General features: G+C 47.2%; 1 protein-coding gene across 3 annotated transcripts in view; it reads right to left on the bottom strand.

Annotated features, from left to right (window-relative positions):
- Positions 1–213: 213 nt before the first annotated feature.
- PMEPA1 (prostate transmembrane protein, androgen induced 1) overlaps positions 214–22,174 on the bottom strand; it is a 52,454-nt gene continuing 30,493 nt past the window's right edge. For 2 of the 3 annotated variants that reach the window (XM_055814378.1, XM_055814380.1), the window contains 3 exons: positions 12,791–12,945; positions 6,122–6,175; positions 214–6,023 (listed from right to left, as the gene is read on the bottom strand). In XM_055814378.1, coding sequence (XP_055670353.1) covers positions 5,475–6,023; positions 6,122–6,175; positions 12,791–12,945 — 758 coding nt within the window. In that variant the 3' untranslated portion in view covers positions 214–5,474. The remainder of the gene's footprint in view (positions 6,024–6,121; positions 6,176–12,790; positions 12,946–22,174) is intronic. The other variant, XM_055814379.1, reaches the window with a different exon arrangement.

Below are 22,174 nucleotides of genomic sequence, written 5' to 3'. Positions count from 1 at the left end.
TCAAAAATGCTGCCACCTTAAACAGAGGTTTGCGATCAGCCAGAGAGGCGGGGAGGAGGCTGGGGAGACCAAGGGCTTAGGCAGAGCCAACAGCTTCAAGCAAAGCCCGGGATTAATTACTGCACACTCCTTAGTCCCAAGAGGGAACCCAAGGTCTGGGTGAATCTATGGGACACCCTTTAGAAACACCAAAAGAAAACCCCCTGCAAGCAGTTAAGTTTTCAATCATTTTAATGTGATCACTGCAATTTGACCACAGTCTCAGAAAGAAAAAAAGTCACACAAATTATCTGTGCTTAGATTTGGGTCAATCTACGCAGTTCTTGTTGATTGATGGTTATTCAAGTTAAGACCTTCTGACCATCAGTGATGTTCTTGGCTGAAAGGCAGGAGCGCAAGTGTTGGACATATTGGTGCAAACCAGGAATGCTTCTTCTGGGATTAAAGCTGCGACACCTGGTCTACTCAAAAGAAAACAGAATCGTACATGCACACACGGACCGAGCATGCAAATACACCAGGAACCAGCTACAGCTTCATGGGAAAAAACATGTCGTGTCAATATAGAGGTTGGCCTGTTATTCAGAAGGCTACTTAACAAGGAAGGGGGAAACCCACACAAATATAAAAAACTGAGAATATTAATTTTCCAATATTAAAAAAAAATAATTGGAAGAGCTTTTGAAATTACATTGTGTTGGCAAACTTCGATTTTTTGGGTAACAAAGCAAAAGGTGAAGGCAAATTTTCCAAAGTATTGTAAAATTTATTGTATAAGTATTGCAGCTTTTAGAATGACATATAATTGCCACTATCGGTTACTGTTACACAATAAGCGTTTACAACAGATTTTTGTAAATTGGCATCAGAGTACATATTCATACTAAAACAGCAAAATATAGATAAGTACTGCATTGCATGTGCTGTCAATAGTTTACATAAGTTTAAACTTGAACAGAACTCAGGATACAGGACTGCCTATAACAAACTCCAAAGCCAACGCAATGCAACTGGAATTTTAAGAAAATATTAATACAATGAAATGTGTCTATAAGGCAGGCAAATTAGGACTTTAATGTTGTCCTTCATGAGCTTCTATAGTACAGCAAAAATTTGAAGCGCAGTTTCTGGAAAACTTTTTGTTTTTTATAGCTTTGTGTTGTACATAGAAAATCTCTGAGCGATACAGAGACAGAAGAGATTAAAAATTCATTCTGTTATCGCCTAGCATTATTAATGCTACACATCTGGATTCCGTCTTTTCCCAATCCTTAGTAAAAATGTTGGGCTTTTATTTTTCTGGTTTTTAATATAGCAGTTTTAGTGCAATTTTATAGTTCAATACACATAAAAAAGGGTGATTCTCCAGAAAGCAATGAGATTTCCTTATACCCCCACTTAAGACAGAATGAATTTCGTAACACTTGCGGAAATAACACACTAGATTAGTAAAGCTCAATCTTCAAACCGGTGAAATCGAGGGTTGCGAAGGGAACACAAGTTTTACCAGTGTCAGCCCCAAAGGAAACCCATCCCTCCTCACCATCCTGACCCACATTCTCATCCCAGGCCGTTAATATCTGGGGGCACTATAAGGATGCTGTTTGCCGTACTGTATGCCAAGAAACTAAGATTAACAACCCCTTTTAAAGCTAACATGACTTAAACTTTTGAGCAAAAAGGCAGGCTAGGACAAGAGGTTGCTAAGCATTAGCAATGCCTTGTTTTTTCTCTATTTGTTTAAAAATAAATTGTTCTAAAGGGGCCTGAATGTCCCTGCTGGCAGCTGCAAGATGCTAGAGACTCCTACGGAGCAGGACCGCAGCCCAGCTTCCAGCCCAGCCCTCTCCAGAGCTGCACGAAGGCCAGAAGGAAACGAGGAGAGACATCAGCAAGGGTGTGCAACGCAAATCCTCTGCCTCGCTGGCAATACGGGGACATGGGGATTGGGAAGAAATGGACCCCGAGGCCAAAAAGTAACATTAAATAGTAATAATAATAACAACAGCAACAACAACAACAATAATAAAAAAGAACACACCGTTATCTCTAAACACCCATTCAGAACTTGGAGTTGATCGGGGCCCCAGATCTGGTATCTGCACTCGAAATACACAGTTCTTGGGACTGCAAAACAGAGGGATGGGCAGAAGAAAGACAAAAGGTGACAACTTGGCTCCATCGAGGTGGACTCGAGCTGCACCCGCTGCCTGGGACCCCGGCTCCCCCCCCAGGGCACTGCACCGGCAGTGGGAAAGGTGGCAGCCTGGCATGTTTGTGCACGGCGGGGACGGAAAGGCATCCTTTGCAACAGAAATTTGGTGTCAATGAGCCACCTCATTTCATACTCATTAAATCCCCCAAACTTGAGAAAGAGGTAAATGAAACTGGACCCAGGAACTCAACCAACTGACCACTCAACTGCAGATGCTTGGGGTGATGCTTGAGAAATAAAAGCTCTCACTAGGAGTGGGCTGGGGAGAGAGAAAAAAAAAACAGGGAAAAAACCCCAGAGAATCAGTTGAAATATTGAGGATATGAGAGCTGGGTTTAATTGCACTACATTTTTAGATCCTCTCCCACTATCCCTCCGCACCTTTCCAGACCCCCCCACCTCCCGGAGCTCCCCGTGGGGTTTGGTGGCCAGGCAATGCCACACGACAAAGACAATCCGGTTATCAACAAACCTCCGGTCCCCATGACACTGACACCTCCATATTCACTGCTTGGCTTTAAATGTGTGATGCATATTCCACCCAAAACCTGATGAGGTTACCAGTTTTTTTTTGTTGCAAACAAACTAGTTCAGCTCACAGAACAACACCCCCCACCCCCCAAAAAACCCACAACAAACACCCCAACCCCAACAACACTATTCACGCATTTTGGCTCAAGAGGGCAGTAGATATCATATTTGTTTCTCTTTTGGTTGGTACCTCACTTATAATATCCACCACAGCTTCCTACCTCTGCAGGTAGGATAATGTGCATAAACGTGTTCAAGTTCCCTTGGGGACCGGGGGAGCGCGGTGGCAGGGGGAGCAGCCTGCCTGGCCAGGCACATCGAGCTGCTCCGGGGACAGAAGGGACTGGAAAATTGAATGCAAGGTCCAAAGGAGCAAGAGACCAGACGCTGGTTACTTGTGACGCTAAGGATGATTTTGTTTCCCCCTCCCTAAAAAGGGAGGGTTACTGTTTCTTTAATAAGGCACTAAATAGACATGTTACATAAAGGAAAGATACATTTTAAAAACTCGTATAAACTCATCAGTTTTGTACCTTTCGTGACAAACTATTATTCCTTTTCGTGACAAACTATTTATTCCTTTGCACTTTTTTTTTTCTTTTCTTTTTTTTTTTTTAGGTCTTCAAAATTTAGGGTACATGACTGTAAAGCTACGAAGATTTCAAGAGCTGTGGAAAAGCAGTTTGAAATATTGAGAAGGTACACAACTATTTCTAGGCAAAAATAAAAAAAAAGCAAAAATGATGATCAAACTTCAAGTTCAGCTATTCATCATCTTCTTTAAAATATATATAAATATTGTTCAAATGGTCAGAACTTCAAAACCGTTCTCATGGTTTGTTTTTTTTTTTTTTCAAGTAATAGAAAAGTTGCTTAAAAATAATAGTTATTGCCTTTATATCTTTCATTTATGTCACTCTACTAGATAGCATCCTGCAGAAAATGAAATCACACCCCCTTGTAAAATCTTCGCTCTCTGTAGTTCCCCTACCGACCCTTCCCAACATTCGGAGAGATGCTCTCCCAGCCGGGAGACAGGACTGGGAGCAGGTTTTTTCCCTTTTACTTTCTCTCTCTCGTGCTCTCCGGTTTCTCACTCTCTCACTCCATCACATACAAATTCACCATGAGGGTAAAACACCTACCAGACAATATAAAAATGTAAACAATAGCATAGTAAGACAAAATGCTTCCAAAACCAAGATAAATTAAAAGACGCACAACACCCGGCGGGCGGGAGGGCAGGTGGGACCGTGCTGCTGTGGATGAGGGCTCTTCAGAAGAGGTAAAGGGGGGTTGCTTCTAAAGCATTAAGCGTATTTCTTTAGCCTTTAATTAATATATCACAGGAGCAGATTAATTTCCATCTACTGTATCTGATGCCTCTTTAGCTAGGATAGTAAAATAAAAAGTAGTGCTGGCCAGAGGCAGCGAGCTGTGAGACACGGCTGTGCCCGTTTATCCCAAATAGAGGTTTGGGAGGTTAATACAAAATGAAAATTACTTTCACCACCACGACACTTTCCATGAGATATTTAAACCCCCGCTGAAAGGCAGCCAGTGGGTACATTACCATTTACTCCCATTAACTTCCATAATCACCGTTTTAGCTCCAAATAGGGCCCTCCAGTTGAACATTGAAAGAAATAAACCAAAAAACACTTTGTTCCTTCAGACACAGAAGTTTATTCTCATCCCCACCACCCCCCCTCCAAAAAGTTAGAGGTTGTAAAAAAAAAAAAAAAATCAAGTAATTTTTGTCTGCTTCAGCCATTACTGACTCTCAGAAGCAGGGAGTTTTTATTTTACCTTTTTACTCCAATAATCCTACCAGATGACATACAGACACACACCAACTCCTCTTGCTTTGTAGGGAATGTATAAAGCCGTGACTGTCAGCGGCCACGCGCAGGGACTCTGGAAATTAAGGATTTGCATAAGATGCAGTCTTGCTCACCGCTCCTCCCCAGGCTGGCATCTCCACTTCAGCGTTTTTCCACCCCCTCCAGCTACTTTGTTCTTCACTTCGACATATATCCCTTAACAGGTTCATGGTAGACATGATAGAGGCTTTGACCAACACAAGCACTGACGTATTTATATTAAAAAATAGTGCAAAATTTCAACATTTATATAAATAACTCTAAACCCCTGCTTTTGATTTTTTTTGTTTTTTGTTTTTTTACAATGTAATACACGCTTTTTGAGTTGGCACTCAAAAAATTGCCATTTTTCTTCTAGTTCAGAAAACAACTTTTTTTTTTTTGAATAGGCCTCTTCTAATACAAAAATACTCCTGCTCCTTACACATACACTTTCTCTTATTTTTAATATATATTTATATATTTATATTGCAGATCTTTAAACAAAATGTTTTTTGTGCAAATATTTTGTCTTTAAAGATAAGTGAAATAATCAAACAAAAAAAAAGCATTCACACAGCTCAACTAGAAACAAAAAAAAAATGGACTACAGTTGATTTTTTTTTTTCCTTTTTAAACGTCTAGACACAGCTCAATAAAGAAATGTTTTTGCAAGCTTGGTAGGCTTGTGCATTCAGACCAGACATAACAAGTAAATATTTATACATGGAGAGATGGGGAAGGGCTTTTTTTTTTCTTTGCTCATCTTCCTCAACTCTCTCTCTCTCCTTTTTCTTTTACCCAGAAGTGCAGAGTGTTTCATTTACTTTCTTGCTTTTTTTTCTTTTCTTTTTTTTTTTTTTTTTTTAAAAGGGGTGCCCTTTTTGTTTCTCCTTCTCTTTGTTCCACGCGGTTGTGCTCTCAAGGCCATTGATTTGTGAATGATGGAGTCTGCTGCCCTCCAGGATAGAGGGCATCCCGTTGTTGTTCTGCTGGTGCTGGTAAAATGTCGACCCAGGGTAGTGCCCTATCACCTCGCTGTACGTCGGCGGTGGTCCCTCCATCCTACCATTGCTCCCATAGCAGGTCGCACTGATGCCAGAGTTACTGCTCGGGGGGCACGGCCCCCCATACACGGAGTTATCTATCAAGTCACTGTCGAAGATGGTTCTGTTGGGGGGGGCCCGGACCGATTCTCTGTTGAGCTCCATTTGCTGCTCGGGGTCTCGCAGCTGCAGCGTGCAGGGTCCCTGGTATGGGGGGGGCTCCTCGCCGTCCGACAGCGAGATGGTGGGTGGCAGGTCTATCTCGTGCTGCATGTAGGGGTAGGTTGGCTGGAATCTGTTAAATCGGTCCCTCTGCAGAAAGGATGGCACTGCCAGGCGGTCGCTGGGTCTCGGGGTGTAGATTTGCTGCTGGAAGGGAAAGAAAAATGAGAAAAAGGGCAAGAAGCACGAGCCACCGCAAGCTGGGACAGCTGGGAAGGCAGCACTCGCATCCGCATCGCTCTCACCTCTGTTATTCCATTCCCCGAGACGGTGCTTTCTGAAGGCCACAGGCTTCCCTCCTGCATTGGAAAGGAGAAGAGAGCACAGAGTGAGTCTGACTGCGGGCAGCGGTTCAACTCCTTCAAACAGCTCGCGCCAGGTTTCACCCTGCACCAGAGCCCAGGTAAGGCAGGGCCACGGCCGCCAGCAACACACCGGTGCCCTGGCTGCAGCCACGCACAGCACCAGCACCACCCTCCCCACGGCAGGCAGCCAGCTCCAGCGGGGCATCAGCTACTGCTGCCCAGGCTGGGCACCCTATGGCTATATGCTACAGGTACTAGTGTACTGCCACCAAAAACAACACTTCCGATTAAAATTTCCCTCCATTTTCACCTCCATTTACATTTAATAGATCACTTGCAGAATGAATGATGAGAACGGCACCAGCAAACAACACTCTCCCAGTTGCAGACTTCCCCCCTCTCACCCACGCCCACCCAGCATGTTTCTCTCCCTGGTTCAAACATGCCATAGGAGTATTTTTCAATTTGTGATCCATGAGCCGTGGGTGATTCACAAGACATCAGAAAATGCTCCACGAAATAATGACAAGATTATAATTAAAAAAAAAAAAAAAAAAAAGAAAAAAGAAAAAAAGAAAAACCTCACACCCACATTCTGATGCACATAATCAAGGAAATCATGGGAAAATAAAGATAATGAGTGAATAACCAAATGTTAAGTCTAAATCTGATTTGGCTAAAAAAAAAATAAATAGTAATATCTGTAGCAACAGGATGGTTCTAAAGTATTTTTTCCCCAAAAGGGTAACTGGCCCTTGGCTCAGACTGAGAAACCGTGGTCTAGAGGCTTCCTTGCACTGCTGCCAGCATCACCCTGATCCTGCGATCTGAACCCAGGTGCCAACCACCCCAGGCACGATAAAGCCACAAAGCCAATTCCCCCCAGACCATGAGGTTACTGTACAATTCATGATCAAAACAAACAAACAAAGGTTCTTCCCATTTGCTGATGATACTCTGAGTGTACACAGTTCACCCTAGATGCTTCTGCCTTCAGAACTAAAATATTTAAATATTGCTAATATTCACATAGAGCAACATCCCTTCGGTAGGCAGGGCTGGAGGAAAACCAGCCAGAAGGCTCCGAATTACGACCTGGAATAGCTGGCACTGCTCATTTCCTTGCAGGTGAGTCTCCAGTTCTGGCACCAGCGAGTCAGGCAGAAGTATTTACCACCAGTGGAAAAAAAAAAATGCCAAGGGCATTTCTCTTCCCCTTTTTCCCTGTAAAGCATCCCACCCAGAGGCCATCCCCAGGCCCAGCCTAGCAGCAGGGCTCTCCTGAGGAGCAAACCGCAACTGCCGCTGCCATGAAAATGCCCATTTCTACAATAACGGTGCCGGTGGCGCGGACAGCCTGGTGCCGCGGTGAGAGCCTGTGAAGAGCTGCAATGGTACCGCAGCCCCAGGGACACCTTCACCGATAAACTCAGGAGGGATTTTGCCTGCCTGATGCTCCCTGGACCTCACCCAGCTGTGAAGCACATCTGGCCTCGTACTAGGCTGCGGCATGCAATGGGAACTGTTGCCACGCACCTTTGTGGCTACCTCGGTGAGCAGCTGCTTGGCACGGCCGCTGTCCCCAGCAGTGCCCCCACCAGTGGGCAGAGTGGGGGGCCCTGGGGGCAGAGACACCCCAAGCCCTGTGGCAGGAGCCTGCGTACCCACGCATCCCACAACGCAGCACCAGCCCTGCATTACAATCTCCAAAACGTCTGCCCATTATATCCCTCCCCCCTTTTTCTTCTTTATTCTCCCCAACTTTGGAATATATTTTCTCTTGTGGCGTCGCACACGGTATCAGATATGGAGAGAATCCCATCAGGTTCCTGTTTTTGAAGCTCAGTTCTGCACATAAACCTCAAGGCAGTCCTGTTGCCAGTGCAAGGAAAACAGTGATTTATATGGAAATGAGATGGCCCAGATTCTTCCCACTTCTCAGGGTTTTTTAGGGAACATCTCCTTGGAGCAGCAGAGGTTAAGTGCCGCAATACCGGCACCATCCATCCCCCGCTGCAGCTCATGAATGCGCCGGTTGAGCTGTGTGCCGCATAGCCCTTCCTGAGCACCATAGCCCTTCCTGAGCACCGCAAGGCTGCTTTTTATACAGACCTTGAGACTTCACTATGCAACTGTTTACACAGGCATCAACTGTTTAGTCTGCTCCGCTTTACATGTACTTCTTGCCTGCAGGGGTAGTCAACAGTCAAATTCCCCCAGCAGCCAAAAGACCCAAGAGAAACTGCATATGCCACAGACCAAGTCCTTGCTCCTAACCCCCTGCTCAGCCACAGCACCAACACCAAAAGGCACAGGGAGGGTTTCCAGCGTTCCCACGCACACTGCCCTGCCAGCCCTTTGCCTCATCCCCAAGGATGCCGGAGCAGTGGGCAGGAGCGGGAAGCACTCCCAAAATTGTGTTTACTTTGCCATGCCCCCGTGGCAGACTTCCTAAGCAGCGAGTACCCCGCTGCCTTCTGCTAGATGTTTTATATTTAACTTGGCAGTGGGCAGTGCCATGGCAATATCCCATCTGCTTCCCCCTTTCCCGGGAGTGATGTCAGCCAGCTCCCGCGAGGGCGGCTGCAGCCCGGCACTTCCCAGTGTGCGGAGCATCGCTGCGCTCCCCTGGGGCTGCCCGCTGCGGCTGGCGACGGCAAGGGCACGTGCACACCCCGACCCCAGCTGCTCCACACAGGCAGTCCCCTACCCCCATGTACCTGCTGCCCCAAGCCCGCACCCCACATCCCACCCAGGCACGGAGAAGAAAAGCTCTGGCTCACACCAGCGCATCTGTTTGTACAGATGAGGTCCAGGCACGAGGCTCCGGGTGACACGTGGATGCAAGAGAAGCAAACCCCTACAAACACCATTAAAATGAGATCCACAGTGAGACAAGGAGCAGGCGGCAGACCCATTTTCTGCAGGAGCTGTATCTCTGCAGCTGTTATTAATCACTTCTCCCGGGACTGCGGGGTTTGACCCGACAGGCTCACATCCCCACGGCTGACTGACCACAAGTACGCTCGCCGACACAGACCTGCTGCGTCACACGCTACTGTGAAGCCCATCTGGGTAACGGCACATCTCTCCTAAAAACTCGATAGTGGGATTAAAATTGCTGGAAATCGATAGTCAGAGGAGGGCAAAGCCCCGGAGACAGAAAACATACATACGTTTAGCGTTCATGCTTTGGCCATGGGATGGCTACACAGCCCCACTGAGCCATGCAAAACTGCGCTGCACATGAAGGAGCAGTACCGCTGTAAATCCTCATCCTCGGGGTTCTCATTGCTCATCCCTGATTTCCAGAATATTTAGGACTTGAATTCATCTCAACAATAGCTGAGTTTTCTAGACTATGGTTTTCTGAAATGAAAGCTGAGATTCTGCTGTCTGATGAGCAATACGGCTGTAAAAGCCTCCGCAAGTATTCCAGGACTCACTGCAGAACCTAAAATTACTTTTTAATTTCTTTTTACAGATCAATCTTCGACTTTTATAGAACCGCTTGTTTTAGTAATGTCAGAGAATTTTCTCTGTAAAGCTGCATGGTGCAGATTAAGCCTCTGAGCCCTCAGGAGGACTTACATTTTCCATTTTGGGGGCCAAAGGTATGTTTGGAAACTGCATTTAAACCACTTTTTCTTGGGGGAGTGGGATATCACTGTTCCAAAGGTGCAGGGACAGTGGCATTCTTACTGTAAAAAAGTTTAAGTGGCATTTCTTAAGTATTCTTAGTTCTGGAAAAACAAAGTACTTGTTATAAGGAGACAGAGTATGAGAACACTGAGAACAGTGATGGAGAAACACATGACATAATACAAGAATTCCTCGCTAGCAAGAACCGCATTAAAAAAAACCTTTAGGGAAATTAACTTCTCCTTCAGTTGTAATTTTTGAGCTACAACAACAAAGAAGGACAACTCCAGCAGACCTAGCAGCGTCCTGACCATGGGATGAACTACTTTAATATTTCAAAAGATGAAAAGCATGTACACTGCTCCGGTGCCCGCCCATGGCCACAACAGCAAAATGAAGTCTGGGATTTAAAAAGCCCAACACCAGTTCAGTGCAAGTTTAATGGCTTACATGAACTGGTATCCAGCTCGGCACAGCCTCTGCCTGCCAGCCTTCAGTGATTATTTAGACTGGAGCTGTTTTCTACAAAAAGACACGCTGTGCCGAATCTGAAAGGAACTACCTTTAAGATCTTTATTATAACTGATCCCACTGTACCGAGCTCCCACTTAACACACAAGGGGCTTCTCCGTCCCACCGGGAGGGTGCTCAGGCCACAAGGAAGCCCGGCTGCCACCCCATCAACGCTGCGCTGGCAGCACAGACGGCGGCAGGGAGAAGGGGAAGAATTATAAAGAGGAGAGAAAAAAAAGCCCCAGAATGGTATATTCCCGTTTCTCTCCTTAGCTCTGAGGAAGGTTTTGAAGACTCCACATCCCCACTGAGGTCCAGCAGAGGTGCTGAGAGAAACCTTTGCTGAAAAGCCATTTAATTGCTGATGTGTCTGAAGGCTGAGTAAGTAATGAAGCTGTTTCGGTGTGCGGACTGGGCCAAAAAAATGCATGGAAATTTTGACCTGGTGATATTTTATAAAGAAAAAAATAATTAACAAGAAAAAAGTTTTAGAAAGAAAAAAATTTTAGAAGAAAAAAAGGCATTGTTTTTTAAACAGTCAACAGTTATTGATTCGACTTGAAATTTTTGTTCAATCTCCACGTGATTTTCTCTTCTCTTTCCATGTTAGCCTTCTCTCCTCTTTTTAAAGAAAATACAAAACAGGCCACTTCAGAAAACAGAAACTGGTATAACAAAATAAAAAAGGCTTGATCTGATATTTGCTTTGAAAATGTAAAATGAAACAATTTTGTGTTGTTCAAGTAAAACATTCTGAACATGATAAGACAGTGAAAAAAAATCTGAAAGCAGAAAACAATCTTTCTGCTATTTTTAAGAATTCCTGTGCCTGTAACATTCTGCTAGTGTTGGAAGCGGGTGCATGGGGTGGTAAGAAGAGAGAAGATTTCTGTAACTCCGGGAGGAGCTGGGATAGACGCGCGGGGGTTAGCTCTGATCCCCGAAGAGGGCAGGAGCTCGAGCGATCACCACCCTCGCACCGGCTGGTTTAACACAGGATCACGCACTCCCAGCACCTTGACCTTGTTGCACAGCATCAATAGATGACCATGAGCTGAGCTCACTCCAGAGACATGCTCCATCAACCACAAAACAAAGGGTGGTTGAATTGAGCTTGGGGGTTGCACAGCTCTTCTTCCCAAGAGGAGTCTTCCTCACTTTGGCACAGAGCGTTCGATAAGGGACCTTCGCCAGCTTGTGTAAACGTGACAAAAAGAGCAGCTACAGAGCAGAGGGAAAGGCTGCACCCTGGGTGTCTGCTGGCTGGGCAGCCTTCAGCAGTGCTGTACTGAAGACTTATTAAATAAAAGATGCTACATATCTTTCTCTCACAAAAAAAGAAAAAAAAAAAGAAAAGAAAAAATATAAGGAAAAAAAAAAGCAAGCTATCCCAGTATTTCAGCTTTTTCCTGCAGTGAGCATGGATTTGACACAACAGAGCACAGCCCCACTCAGACCACCGCACGGCAGCACCGGTGCGCCCAGCCTGCCATGGAAGCCTGCGGAGGGGAGGGCGTGAGTCAGTGACCTTGAGGAAGCCCTATCGTTTAAAGAGCTTTAAAAGCCTTCAACATGAAAGCTAAAAAACCAAGTATCAGTACGAGATATCCCTGCACTGAAGACAGAGCCATGTAAGCAGCGGTGAACAGTACATGCTAGCCCTCCAAGAAAACGTGATGCCTTTTCTCTGTAGGTTCTGGTCAATCTCTGAGCTGCTGCATTTGAGGAAACTGCATAAACCAACATCTGCCTTAAGGCTGGGGAGGCTTCCCCTTGGGTCCCCATCACAGGTACAATTAACATGTTTCTCCTCAGGCTTTTATGAAGCAGGGAGTCTGGGTTACACAGGGAACCTCTTGAGCATCCCTTTGGAAAGATTTCTGCTTGTCTGGTTGACCAGTGTTTTCTGACTCCTGCATCACAGTAACAGCAGCACTGCTGGTGAAAACTGCAGAAAGCCTTTCAGGATTTCCTGGTCTCTTTGAGGCAGGCAATACATTTTTTATAGTCATTTGAGACACTCCAACTGGAGCCATCAAAGGACTCAATAGTTTGGGGTTGTTAAGGGCAAGGCATACGCACCCGAACCAGCTGAGGGTACGTGGTGGTTTCAGGAACAGGACACACCAAGAACAGCCTCATGTTGTTACTTGACCAATGTGAAATCCAGACTGCAAAGCTCAGGGCAAAGCCAGAGGCTATGGGTGTCCATACATTACAATATACAGCACCCTAAAGAGCCAGAAGCATCCCTGAGACGACCACCCCCAATAACAGAGACAGAATATGATGCCAGACCCAACCTGGAGGGTGCCTTTTTGTGCAGTGCCAAGTGGCACGTGGGCAAACACCACCCCATAAATGAATGCCTTCGGCTCCAATGCTTCCCCAGTGTCACATCACTGAGCAAACGGCGCGGGACAACATGGGTTGGAAGAGCAGAGTGTGACTTACTGATGAGAGGTTCTCGTCCCTCCGCCTGCCCTGGCTGTGCCGGCTGATGAAGGATCGCGCAGAGAGTTTGTAGTGGTTCAGCAGACATGTGATCACCACCACCATCACCATCATCACCACCACGATTATGATTATCTGTACAAACTCCAACTCCGCTGCAAGAGAGAGAGAGACACTTTAAGCCACCAGAAAAAGCAGCATTAATTAAGCACAAGAATTAACGTAGCCAAGACACCAATGACACCTGCATCCTTCCCCCATAAAGCTCTCACATATGCCTATGTGGGCTCTGTATGCTTTGAACCCAACTACTTACTAAAAAACTCATTAATTCACTTCTTCATTGCCACAGAAAAGTCTCTAGGGGGGATCTTTAAAAACAATCTACAAAGCAGGGTGTTTCCATGCTACCGTGCAGCCAGGACATCCCAAAGCCCTCCCAGCTTTAGTCTGCAGGATGCCCCCTCTGCCAGGTACAAAACCAGCAGCATCTCAGTGCTGAGTGTGCCTTGCTCGGGGCCATGGAGCCAGGAACTGGCGTAATTCATCCTGATGAAACAATTTAGCTAAATGCAAGATAAATTTCTGCAATTCTCTTCCCATCACCACCACTCTTTCCTCCATGGAGGACCGGACTGAAATCCTCCTCGGCACACGCTTGCACAGGCACGTGTCCGCTCTGTCACAAGGGTTGGACAGTGGCACAGGGAGCCCATGGCACAGCACAGCAGGCACCAGCGTGGGCAGCCCCCTCCCTCTGACGCCAGCCCATCTGCCACAGGGTGCAGACAGGGAGACCTCCTGCTCTTTGGTGAGATGCCAGACGGGTGCGACATGGCTGCCCATGGGGGCCACATCCCGGAGCTCCAGACATCCCTCGGCTCAGGGCTCGGCCAGCTGACAGTGGCAGCTTGAGTGGCTTGAACTGGCATAAAGGAAAACTGCCAAAAATCCTCCAAACAAACAAGAGCAAGCAAACAGACTGTCCAGTTAACTCCGGAGCCACTTGGCAGGAGGCAGTAAGAAGTCGCTCCTAAAATTTCCTAAGGAAATAATTCCTCACACCTCTCTGAGGCTATGGAAAATTGAGTACTGCAGGCAAACGTAGCACTGGGGTCATTATTTCCATGCACTTGGCACCCAGAGAGCAGATGCCATCCCTGAACCACTCAGTTGCTCCCCTCAAGGCCCCTCTTGCCCAGGACCGGGCAGTAGCAACTCCAGTGCTCATCATAAAGGAGGAGCCAGATCAGCAAAATTCAGTCATGCTGGGGATTTAAACTTTGTTTGCTTCTCAGTAGGGACAACTATAAAATCCAGTTTTGGAAAGCTGTGCCCTCAGCTATCACAGATGCTGCCATCTGTATTTTATCTACACAGACACACACACGTATATATCTGTAGATACATCGGAAGCCACATCATGCCTCAAAGGGCAGCATCACACCGCTCGTACCAGCTGGGGTGGCTTCTGCTGAGTCAGGCAAATTTAATTTTATTTTTTTAATGGAAAGTTTTCTCCTGGCAGGTGGCATTTAAGTGCCAGTAAAAGCAAATAAATGTCAGGACAACAGTCCAGGTGGTGAGCGCTGCCAGTTACCTGGGAGCTCATTCTGCTAAACAGCAGCTATTTCTGCCATTGCCCAAAATGCTTAACCAGCTCTGCCCACCACCTTCAAAAAGCAGAATTATGCCTTGAAAGCAGGAGCCTTGTCTGTCACTTCAAAGTTAGATGTATGAATGACTTGGAGCCCATACCCTTACAGCACCCCTAAAACGCAGCTGCCTCTACACTGTGAGACTGCATGTGGGGTAGGAAACATCGCAAAGGAATTCTGCCTTAAAAATGCCTTTTAGCTAAAGGCATCTTCTTAAAAAGGAGCTTCTGGGTCTTTCCCAGCAATCCCAGCAAGGTGCCCAAATGCCACTGTGAGGGGAAGATCCTGGAAAAAAATATGTTCCCAACAATTTACGATTCAGCTCCAAAGGAGCGGCACAGCTTGCCCGTGGGAACAATGGGTGACCAGACCCAAGAGCTGCCATGGGTGCCCTGTGCTGGAAGAATGGGCTGAAACAGGAGCTCATTCCTTCTAGACACAAATGAGATTGACCAGATACACAAACGCGCCAAAACTTAAAAGGCTGGGAAAAGAGGATGATGCAAAACCATTAAAAAAAGGCACAGTGTCTCTTCCCATGTTGCCCCCACCACGTAGGAGTGTCCCTGCACAGCCCAAAGGCACGTCCAGTTCCAGCTGCACCCAGAGGCACCCAGAGCATCCCTGCTAACCTCCAGCACCCAAGCAGCAGGGTGAAGCCCCAGAACCCCAGCCAGCCATAGCTCCCCTGGGTGCTCTCCAGGCCACCCACAAAGCCAGACCCCAGGGGGGCACCAACCCAGAGCCTCTCTGCCTCACCTACACGTGGGCAGCAGAGCCCACAGACTGGAGAACAGCCACCCAGCTTTTTGCGGAATTAATTACAGAAAAGACAAAACAAAAAACAACCACAGTTTTTTAGGAAGATGAGTCAATTTAGCCTCAAAATGCAGCATGTGCTTTGGCCACGGTAAGAAAACACAAGAAAAAATATAAATTAAGCCAGTGATGGAAAACTTCCTTTTCTGTTGAAAGAGGTTATATTTCTGAAGAAAGCCAGGACCAAGGCAGCTGTAAAGGAAAGTTCCTTTCCTGGGACAAGAGGTCCCTTACATGAACAAACAAGAAAAAACCACTCAACACATTTTGTATTTGGCTTCCTTGCTGAGCTGCGCACGCTGCTTTGTGACAGGTGAGGTTTTGGCCATCAGGAATCGCTGCCCTATTTCCTTCCTAGGAAGGAGCACACACAAGATGGGTCATTTACAAATGACCTAAGCCAAGCTTCCTGCACACATGTACAGGCATATAATGAGCAGTGCCCGAAGCAGAAGAAAGGGTGGGAATTCTGTCAGGATCCAGGACAAAACACCGGCATCACATCCATCCCCATCCAGTCCTGAACGCTGGTTATCCCGGCTCTGGGACTGCTGTAATTGGGTGTTACAGAACAGTTGCCAAGGTAAGTCACAGTACGATTACCAGAACGAAGGGGACACTGCTCTCCCGCAAGGATGCTGCTCCTGCCCTATCTCTCCTGGTCACCTGGACAGGCTGGACCCCCCAGAGACCACAGGGTGAGGCCAGGAGGTGCAGGCAGTGTTTGGCCATGCTTCATGCCTTGCTCTTCAAACTCTAAATTGCGTTACTTCAACACTGAATCTAGTCTAAACATTACAGCCATCACACTGGCGTTGTCAGCAGAGGAGCGATTTTCGTATCTCACTTTGTGGGAGGAGGGAGAACAATTAAGCTGCAAATTAACATTCTGTAAATGCGTTTGGTGAAATGTGTCTGAACGATAAAACCTGATCAGCTCCCCCCACTTGGACCTTGGCCTTTTCATACCAATGGCCTGACTCTTCTTTGATCTCTTTCGTTAGCATGGGGAAGCAAACAGCTCAATCGCTGCAGCGGAGGAGATCTACCCATGTCCTGCAACACAGATGAGGGCCTGAGCATTTAAGTACCATATATGAGAAAGGTATCTGCCCCTGTCTTCTTTGGTGGTGCTGCTGAAATGAGAACTTCTTCCCAATGCTGTACATATACATGAAGTGGCCAAACCCACCAGGAACCTCCGCTCTGCACCAGGAGGAGCGCAGGGAAAAGCAGAGGGCAGCCGGTGCCCAGGGTTCTGCTCTACCCCAAGCCCAGCCTGCGAGGAGCAGCACAGCCTTGCAGCACCTAGAAGCAAACACATCGGGTATGTTGAGGGTTTAATCCCAAGAATGCTCACGTTGCCCAAGCTGGCCTTTGGAAAAATAAAACAAAAAATCAAACCAAACCAAGAGAAGTCCCCACACACTCAATTTGTGCTTTTCAAGTTTCAAGAGACTCATACCCACTCGAGGCATCAAAGCTGCTGCCAACTCTCCCTCTGTTTTAACTTGTCTTCGTGGGCTTTATTTGCAGAAGGGGGAAACAAACCCCAACGCACTGAAAAGCTGGATATACTTGGTAAGATTTTATCCAAGCAGCTCAGTCAAACTAATGAAGAAAGATCATTAAAATCCCAAACTTTCAGTTAATACGTTATTATACAAGTGCAATTCAGCTGCTATGCTAATAAAAAGCCTTTAGGGAATGAAAAACAAGCCAAACTGCAAAGCACATAATTTATAATTCTACTGGTATTCTTAAAAAAAAACAACACACACAACAAAACAAGAAAAAAATACTCAACACATTTTGTATTTGGCTTCCTAATCATTGTCACTTTTCAATTAGAAAAGACCTCATTCCATTTCTCTCTGTAATTTTCCCCAAGGGAAGTGTTATAAATGCACTAGGCTTTACAAGATGGGCATATTCAGCCTCCAAATGCAAAGTAAGGTCACACTAATTTAATTTTGCATAATTCTTATTCCAGAATACATTTCAAACTAACAGGTTCAGACATCACATTGAAGTGACACAACCTGCTTTTCTGTATTTTCTGTCTAGACGCTGCAGCTCTGGGAGTTGGTCAGCATGCGTGCAACTGTTTTGCAACTAAGCATTTTTCCCCCAGATTCTCCTAATCCCGAAACTGGATATTCGTGATCAAGTAAAATCACTTGTCATGTCGTATTCTTCACGTTCGTTACTCACTTGCCACTTTAAACCACATGCGGCCTTGAAAGAGGGTTTCACAGTAGATTATAGCGTTACATTAATGAATGATGGGAGGCTCCGCCACTTCCTGGAGCCTGCGGGCTGTGGCCGCTCTCCTGCTCAGAGGGTTTTTGGGGAAGGCAGGAGGCTGATGACCAGCCACCAAGACGGCGAGGGACTGAAGTGTCTGAAACCTGTTCAAACAGCAGCCGGTGCTGCTGGCGGAGGTGCAGGGGCACCTCGGTGGCACCTCAGTGGCACAGCTCCTGGGGCACACAGCCCCACTCTTCCCACCCAAGACCACACTCAGGGCTTGACAGCGGCAAGGTGCCACCTCGGAGCTTCCTCAAGTGCATACGAACAAAATACTTGGCACTCACGGGTTTAAAATTCATTAGCATTTCTGCAAGGAGGGAGAGCTATTTGAGTCAACGGTGACACGGGGAGCACCGAGCCTCTGCGCACACGCAGGCGGTTCACAGCGGCCCCAGGGGAGGGGAGGCTATGATACACTTCAAATGTATTCCCTTACTTTTTACAGCTAAACTACAGTTCATAAAATGCTTACGATAAACTTTATTAATGCTCTTCCTCCCACATAAGAGTATCACTGCTGAAGATAAATGCTCCAAAGCACTGGCATGTATAAAGAGGGGAAAAAAACCCCAAACACCTGCATTCTGCTGCAATTACAGGTACTCCCGCTGTCATTTAAAGTGGACAGAACAACTTTCAAACAGGATCTCAGCCAAGATGACCTTTGCTTTCAGCTGGGTATAAGACACACCTGCAGATCAAAACAGTTATCTATAAGCTTCAATTACAATTTCTATATATATTGGAACCGCATATCGTGTGAGAAGCAATGAGAAGGAGAAGTGAAATTACTCAGGAGATAATGGCTAAGCTGAACAAATGCACTAGCCACAATTCATAAGAAAAAAAAGTTTAAAAAAAATACGCCAGTCATCATAAATTCTGTGGTACACTGTACTAAAACCTAAGCCTGTTTTGCTGAGACAAAATTAAAGCAAGCGGAGAATCCCCTGCAGAAACTTTGCTTCTCCTATGTTCGGTTTCATTTCCTCTGGGTATTTTTACCATTAAAGCCCCCCTTAGTTCTGACTCAAAACATTGCTGGGACACTTCAAGCACGATGAGGCCAATCACAAGCTCACACAGAGTATCAAAAATATGCTTTTCGGGGTGTGGAAGAAAAACTGCTGTTGCTTTCACACTCCGGTGGACATCAGCCTGGTGTGAGGCAACCCAATGCCCTGCTTCACACCAGACGAGGAGATAGCTCCCAAGCAAGCCTCGCTGCTGAGAGTTCCTGAGCCACCAGTTAACCTTTACCCAGGACAGATGGGATATGCACTTCAGCTTCTGGATTCTCCTGTGACAGTCCCTCAGCATCACAGCCCCATTATCACTCATTCCATTAGCATTCTTTGGGAAAATACATCTAGAACTGTGTTTTGAGGTTGCTCCACATGCCTGACAGAAAGGAGAGCTGGTAAGAGGCAGGCAAATCCCTCACCAGGCTTCGGGAGGGTTGGGCACAGCCTGCTGCTATGGGGGAACTTCCAGTGTTGCTCCAACATCCGCAACAGCACAGGTCACAGAAAAGGCAAAATATTGGGTTTAAAATGAAAGGTAACTCCAGTGGTTTCCCCCAGTCTAGAAACTAATGTGAACTTGAAAAGCAGAAAAATCTAAAAGGAAGTGAGTAAGAGTCAGGGAGACTAAAAAGGGGCTGAGAACAATGCAGACCGTGCCATTTCAGAAGTTTCAGAGAACTGTGGAAATAGTATTTCCCCCTAAATCTCTGCTGTGCCACCACCACCCACACGGACCTTTGCTCCCAACAGCCCAGCTCCTGGCTGGGCAGGAGGGGTGCTGACCCAGCCCCGGGTTTTAGCCCACAGCAGCGCAGGGACTGTCTTGTTGAAGACCCTCCACAAACACCTGCAATCCAAACTAAGAGAGTTCTTGTCTATGCTGGGACATTACTCTGCAACCCAGCTGTATGGAAATTTCCAGATTGGCCATTTTCCACCATACATAGAGACTATTTTTAATTAAATGTCACTTACGTTCCCAGAGAAACATCCTGTAAGCGCTTAACACAAGAGCCAAGGAACCCCGCCGCGCATTGTGCCTTCATCTCTGGTCTTCACTTTCCCCAAGACACTTACAACGTTTACACCAAGACCGAATGGGATCGTTTTGTACAGAGATTCCTCCTGCTGCCTAACAAGCCTCAATAAAACACGCAGAAACAGAGTGAGACTTTTCTAACTTTCCTCTTCAAGTACAAAGAGATGTAATGAGGTCTCGCACAAATCTGGGCAAACCTGGTCTTGTGCATCCTCCAGAAGACCCAGGCTAAGGATGACTTTTAATGGCAGGTACCTTGAGCTCCCTGGCCCCATCCTGCCCCTGCAGCATCCCGACCACCCCAGCGAGGTCTTAGAGCCAAGCTTTGGCCACAGCAGTAGAGCCATTATAGCCTCAGGCAGCAGAGCCACAGCCTGCGGATGAAGTCAATGCACAGATATAGGGGGCTGGCGTGGGGAACGATGTAAAGGTCCCTAGGAAGCCAAAGAAGGTAAGCAGCTGGAGCACAGCTTGTCACAGGAGATGCACCATAGCAAGGCAGAGGATTGCTCACCCTGACCCCAGGCACCTAGCTCAGCTGCCAAGCAGTGAGCCCAGGCTCCCAGCCCTCCACCGCAGAGGGACAAAGTCTTTCCCTGGGTCACTCAGCCCAGGAACAAGACCCTGTTCTGACTCTGCCTTGGCTGAGGAACACAGTTCCTCCCGGGACTGCAGAAGAAGCATGGCCCTTGGTGCAGGCATGGAGCCAAAGAGCTCATCAGGGTACAATTACTGGGCACAAACCTATTGTCATGACTGGGGAACCCACAGCACAGGGGATGTGACCCCTCTGCCAGCGAGCAGCCCTTGGGTGAACACCTGCCTCCTGTGGGGTGACAGCAGGAGACCTACTGACACCGTGCAAAGAGCTAGGTGATGCTCAAGAGAAAGTGAGAAAAGCATCTTCCTTTCTGCCCCCAAAGCCTTGCTCCAACTGCGAGGCAGCACCTTCTGCCCCTCAGTGCGCACGGCCACCTCATGAAGCGCCTGTGGTTAATTAGGGAGCCTGGTTCACGCAGGTGACTCAACACTGTGATTCAACAGATTCCGGTCGAGAGCCTGCAAATGACGTGGCGTGGGGCACCTTGGTGGGGACAATCCCGCAGCAGTGCCTGGTGAGCAGCACCAGCCTCCGGCACAGCCCCCGGGGACTGGAGACAGTCGGGCCATGTCTGCTTCTGAAGCTTATGAGGTCTGTAAATGAACTGCTGCCTACCGTTAGCTAAATATGGTGTCACTGTAATGTCACGCCGCATGTCCCAGCTTCTTCCATAATCCTTGGGGATTTAGGATAAGTTCAACTGACTGCAACGCCCGGTCCTCCATGCATACCCTTCACTCACCAGAAAGGAAGGTCTCTATACACACACACACACACGCACGAGCCTTTCCAGACACAGCAAAATTAACCAGATGAATTAATGAAAAGCGTTCACAAATCTGCAGCGAGCCCTTTCATCCCCAATTTTCCATTAACACCTCTGATATCCACAGAGCTGCCCTGGCTGCATGACTCAGAGCAAGACACAGCAGAGCTGTACACAGCCCCAACCGCAGTTCCCTCTCCTCCCAATTTTCTCATCTTTTCATCCACCCCCACCCTTGGGTATCTTCTGTTTGAACAGGTTCCTTGTAGCCCTTGATGGCAGCACTCTAGTTACATAAAAAAAGCATGTAAAAGACAAATAAGGGTGCCGCTACTTTTCGACTGAGCACGTGCAGATGAGTTTATTCAAGAGTAATCAGGAAGGTGGTGGGGAGAAGTGTCCAAATCAGACTGGCACTGGCAATAACTTGAAGCTTGGTGATGAAAAGCATCCATGTATCCTTCCTCCCTGTCTGTGATTCCCCAAATTCTGCACTTAGAAGCTTCGTGGGATGCCAAGCAGGGATGTCGAAGGATTTCAGCCAAGAACAGTTTCAGGCTAGTAACCTTAAAGGCTTCTCAACAAGTCTGCGCAGCTCCTCAAAGAGCAAATAGAAAACTAGTCTTGGAATAGGGGTGGACCAAGGTCCCCTTCTTTCAGCATCAGTAAATATCTGTCAGCACCCAAAACCTGGGCTGTTTCATTAGCATTCTATAGCGAGCATCCTTCTCGGCCACTGGTCCAGAGGTCCCTGCCTGCTCCCCTACGAACCCAGGGGCTTTGACAGGCAGGAGGATACGACCCAGCATTTTCTCCAACAGACCTGGGCTGCCGTCTTTGCACGAAACTCATTGCCAATGGGTAGGCAGAGACACTGCCTTAAACTAGAAGTGATGGGTCTGACTTTCAGCAGTTCTCAGCACCCACATCTCCGGCCGAAGGCAGCAACAAGGGCAGGGGCTTGGGCACCAGCAGTGCTGCAGAGGAGGCGGAGGAGGAGAGACACCCTTATCCATTCTGTCAGCTACTTGACAGCCTGGCCTGCTCCCCTCCCCAGTCTTTGCTGACATTTCAGAGCACCACAGCTTCAGCAGTGCCCAGAGGCACCACTGAGAACAAGGAGACGCACAAGGACAGTCCTTGCCATGCACAGCTGAGAGCCT

The sequence above is a fragment of the Falco peregrinus genome, chromosome 9, assembly GCF_023634155.1.
Source record: "Falco peregrinus isolate bFalPer1 chromosome 9, bFalPer1.pri, whole genome shotgun sequence".
In the NCBI taxonomy this organism is placed as follows: Eukaryota; Metazoa; Chordata; class Aves; order Falconiformes; family Falconidae; genus Falco; species Falco peregrinus.
The sequence above is the reverse complement of the archived record's forward strand: the minus strand, read 5'-3'. Positions and strand labels throughout refer to the sequence as shown.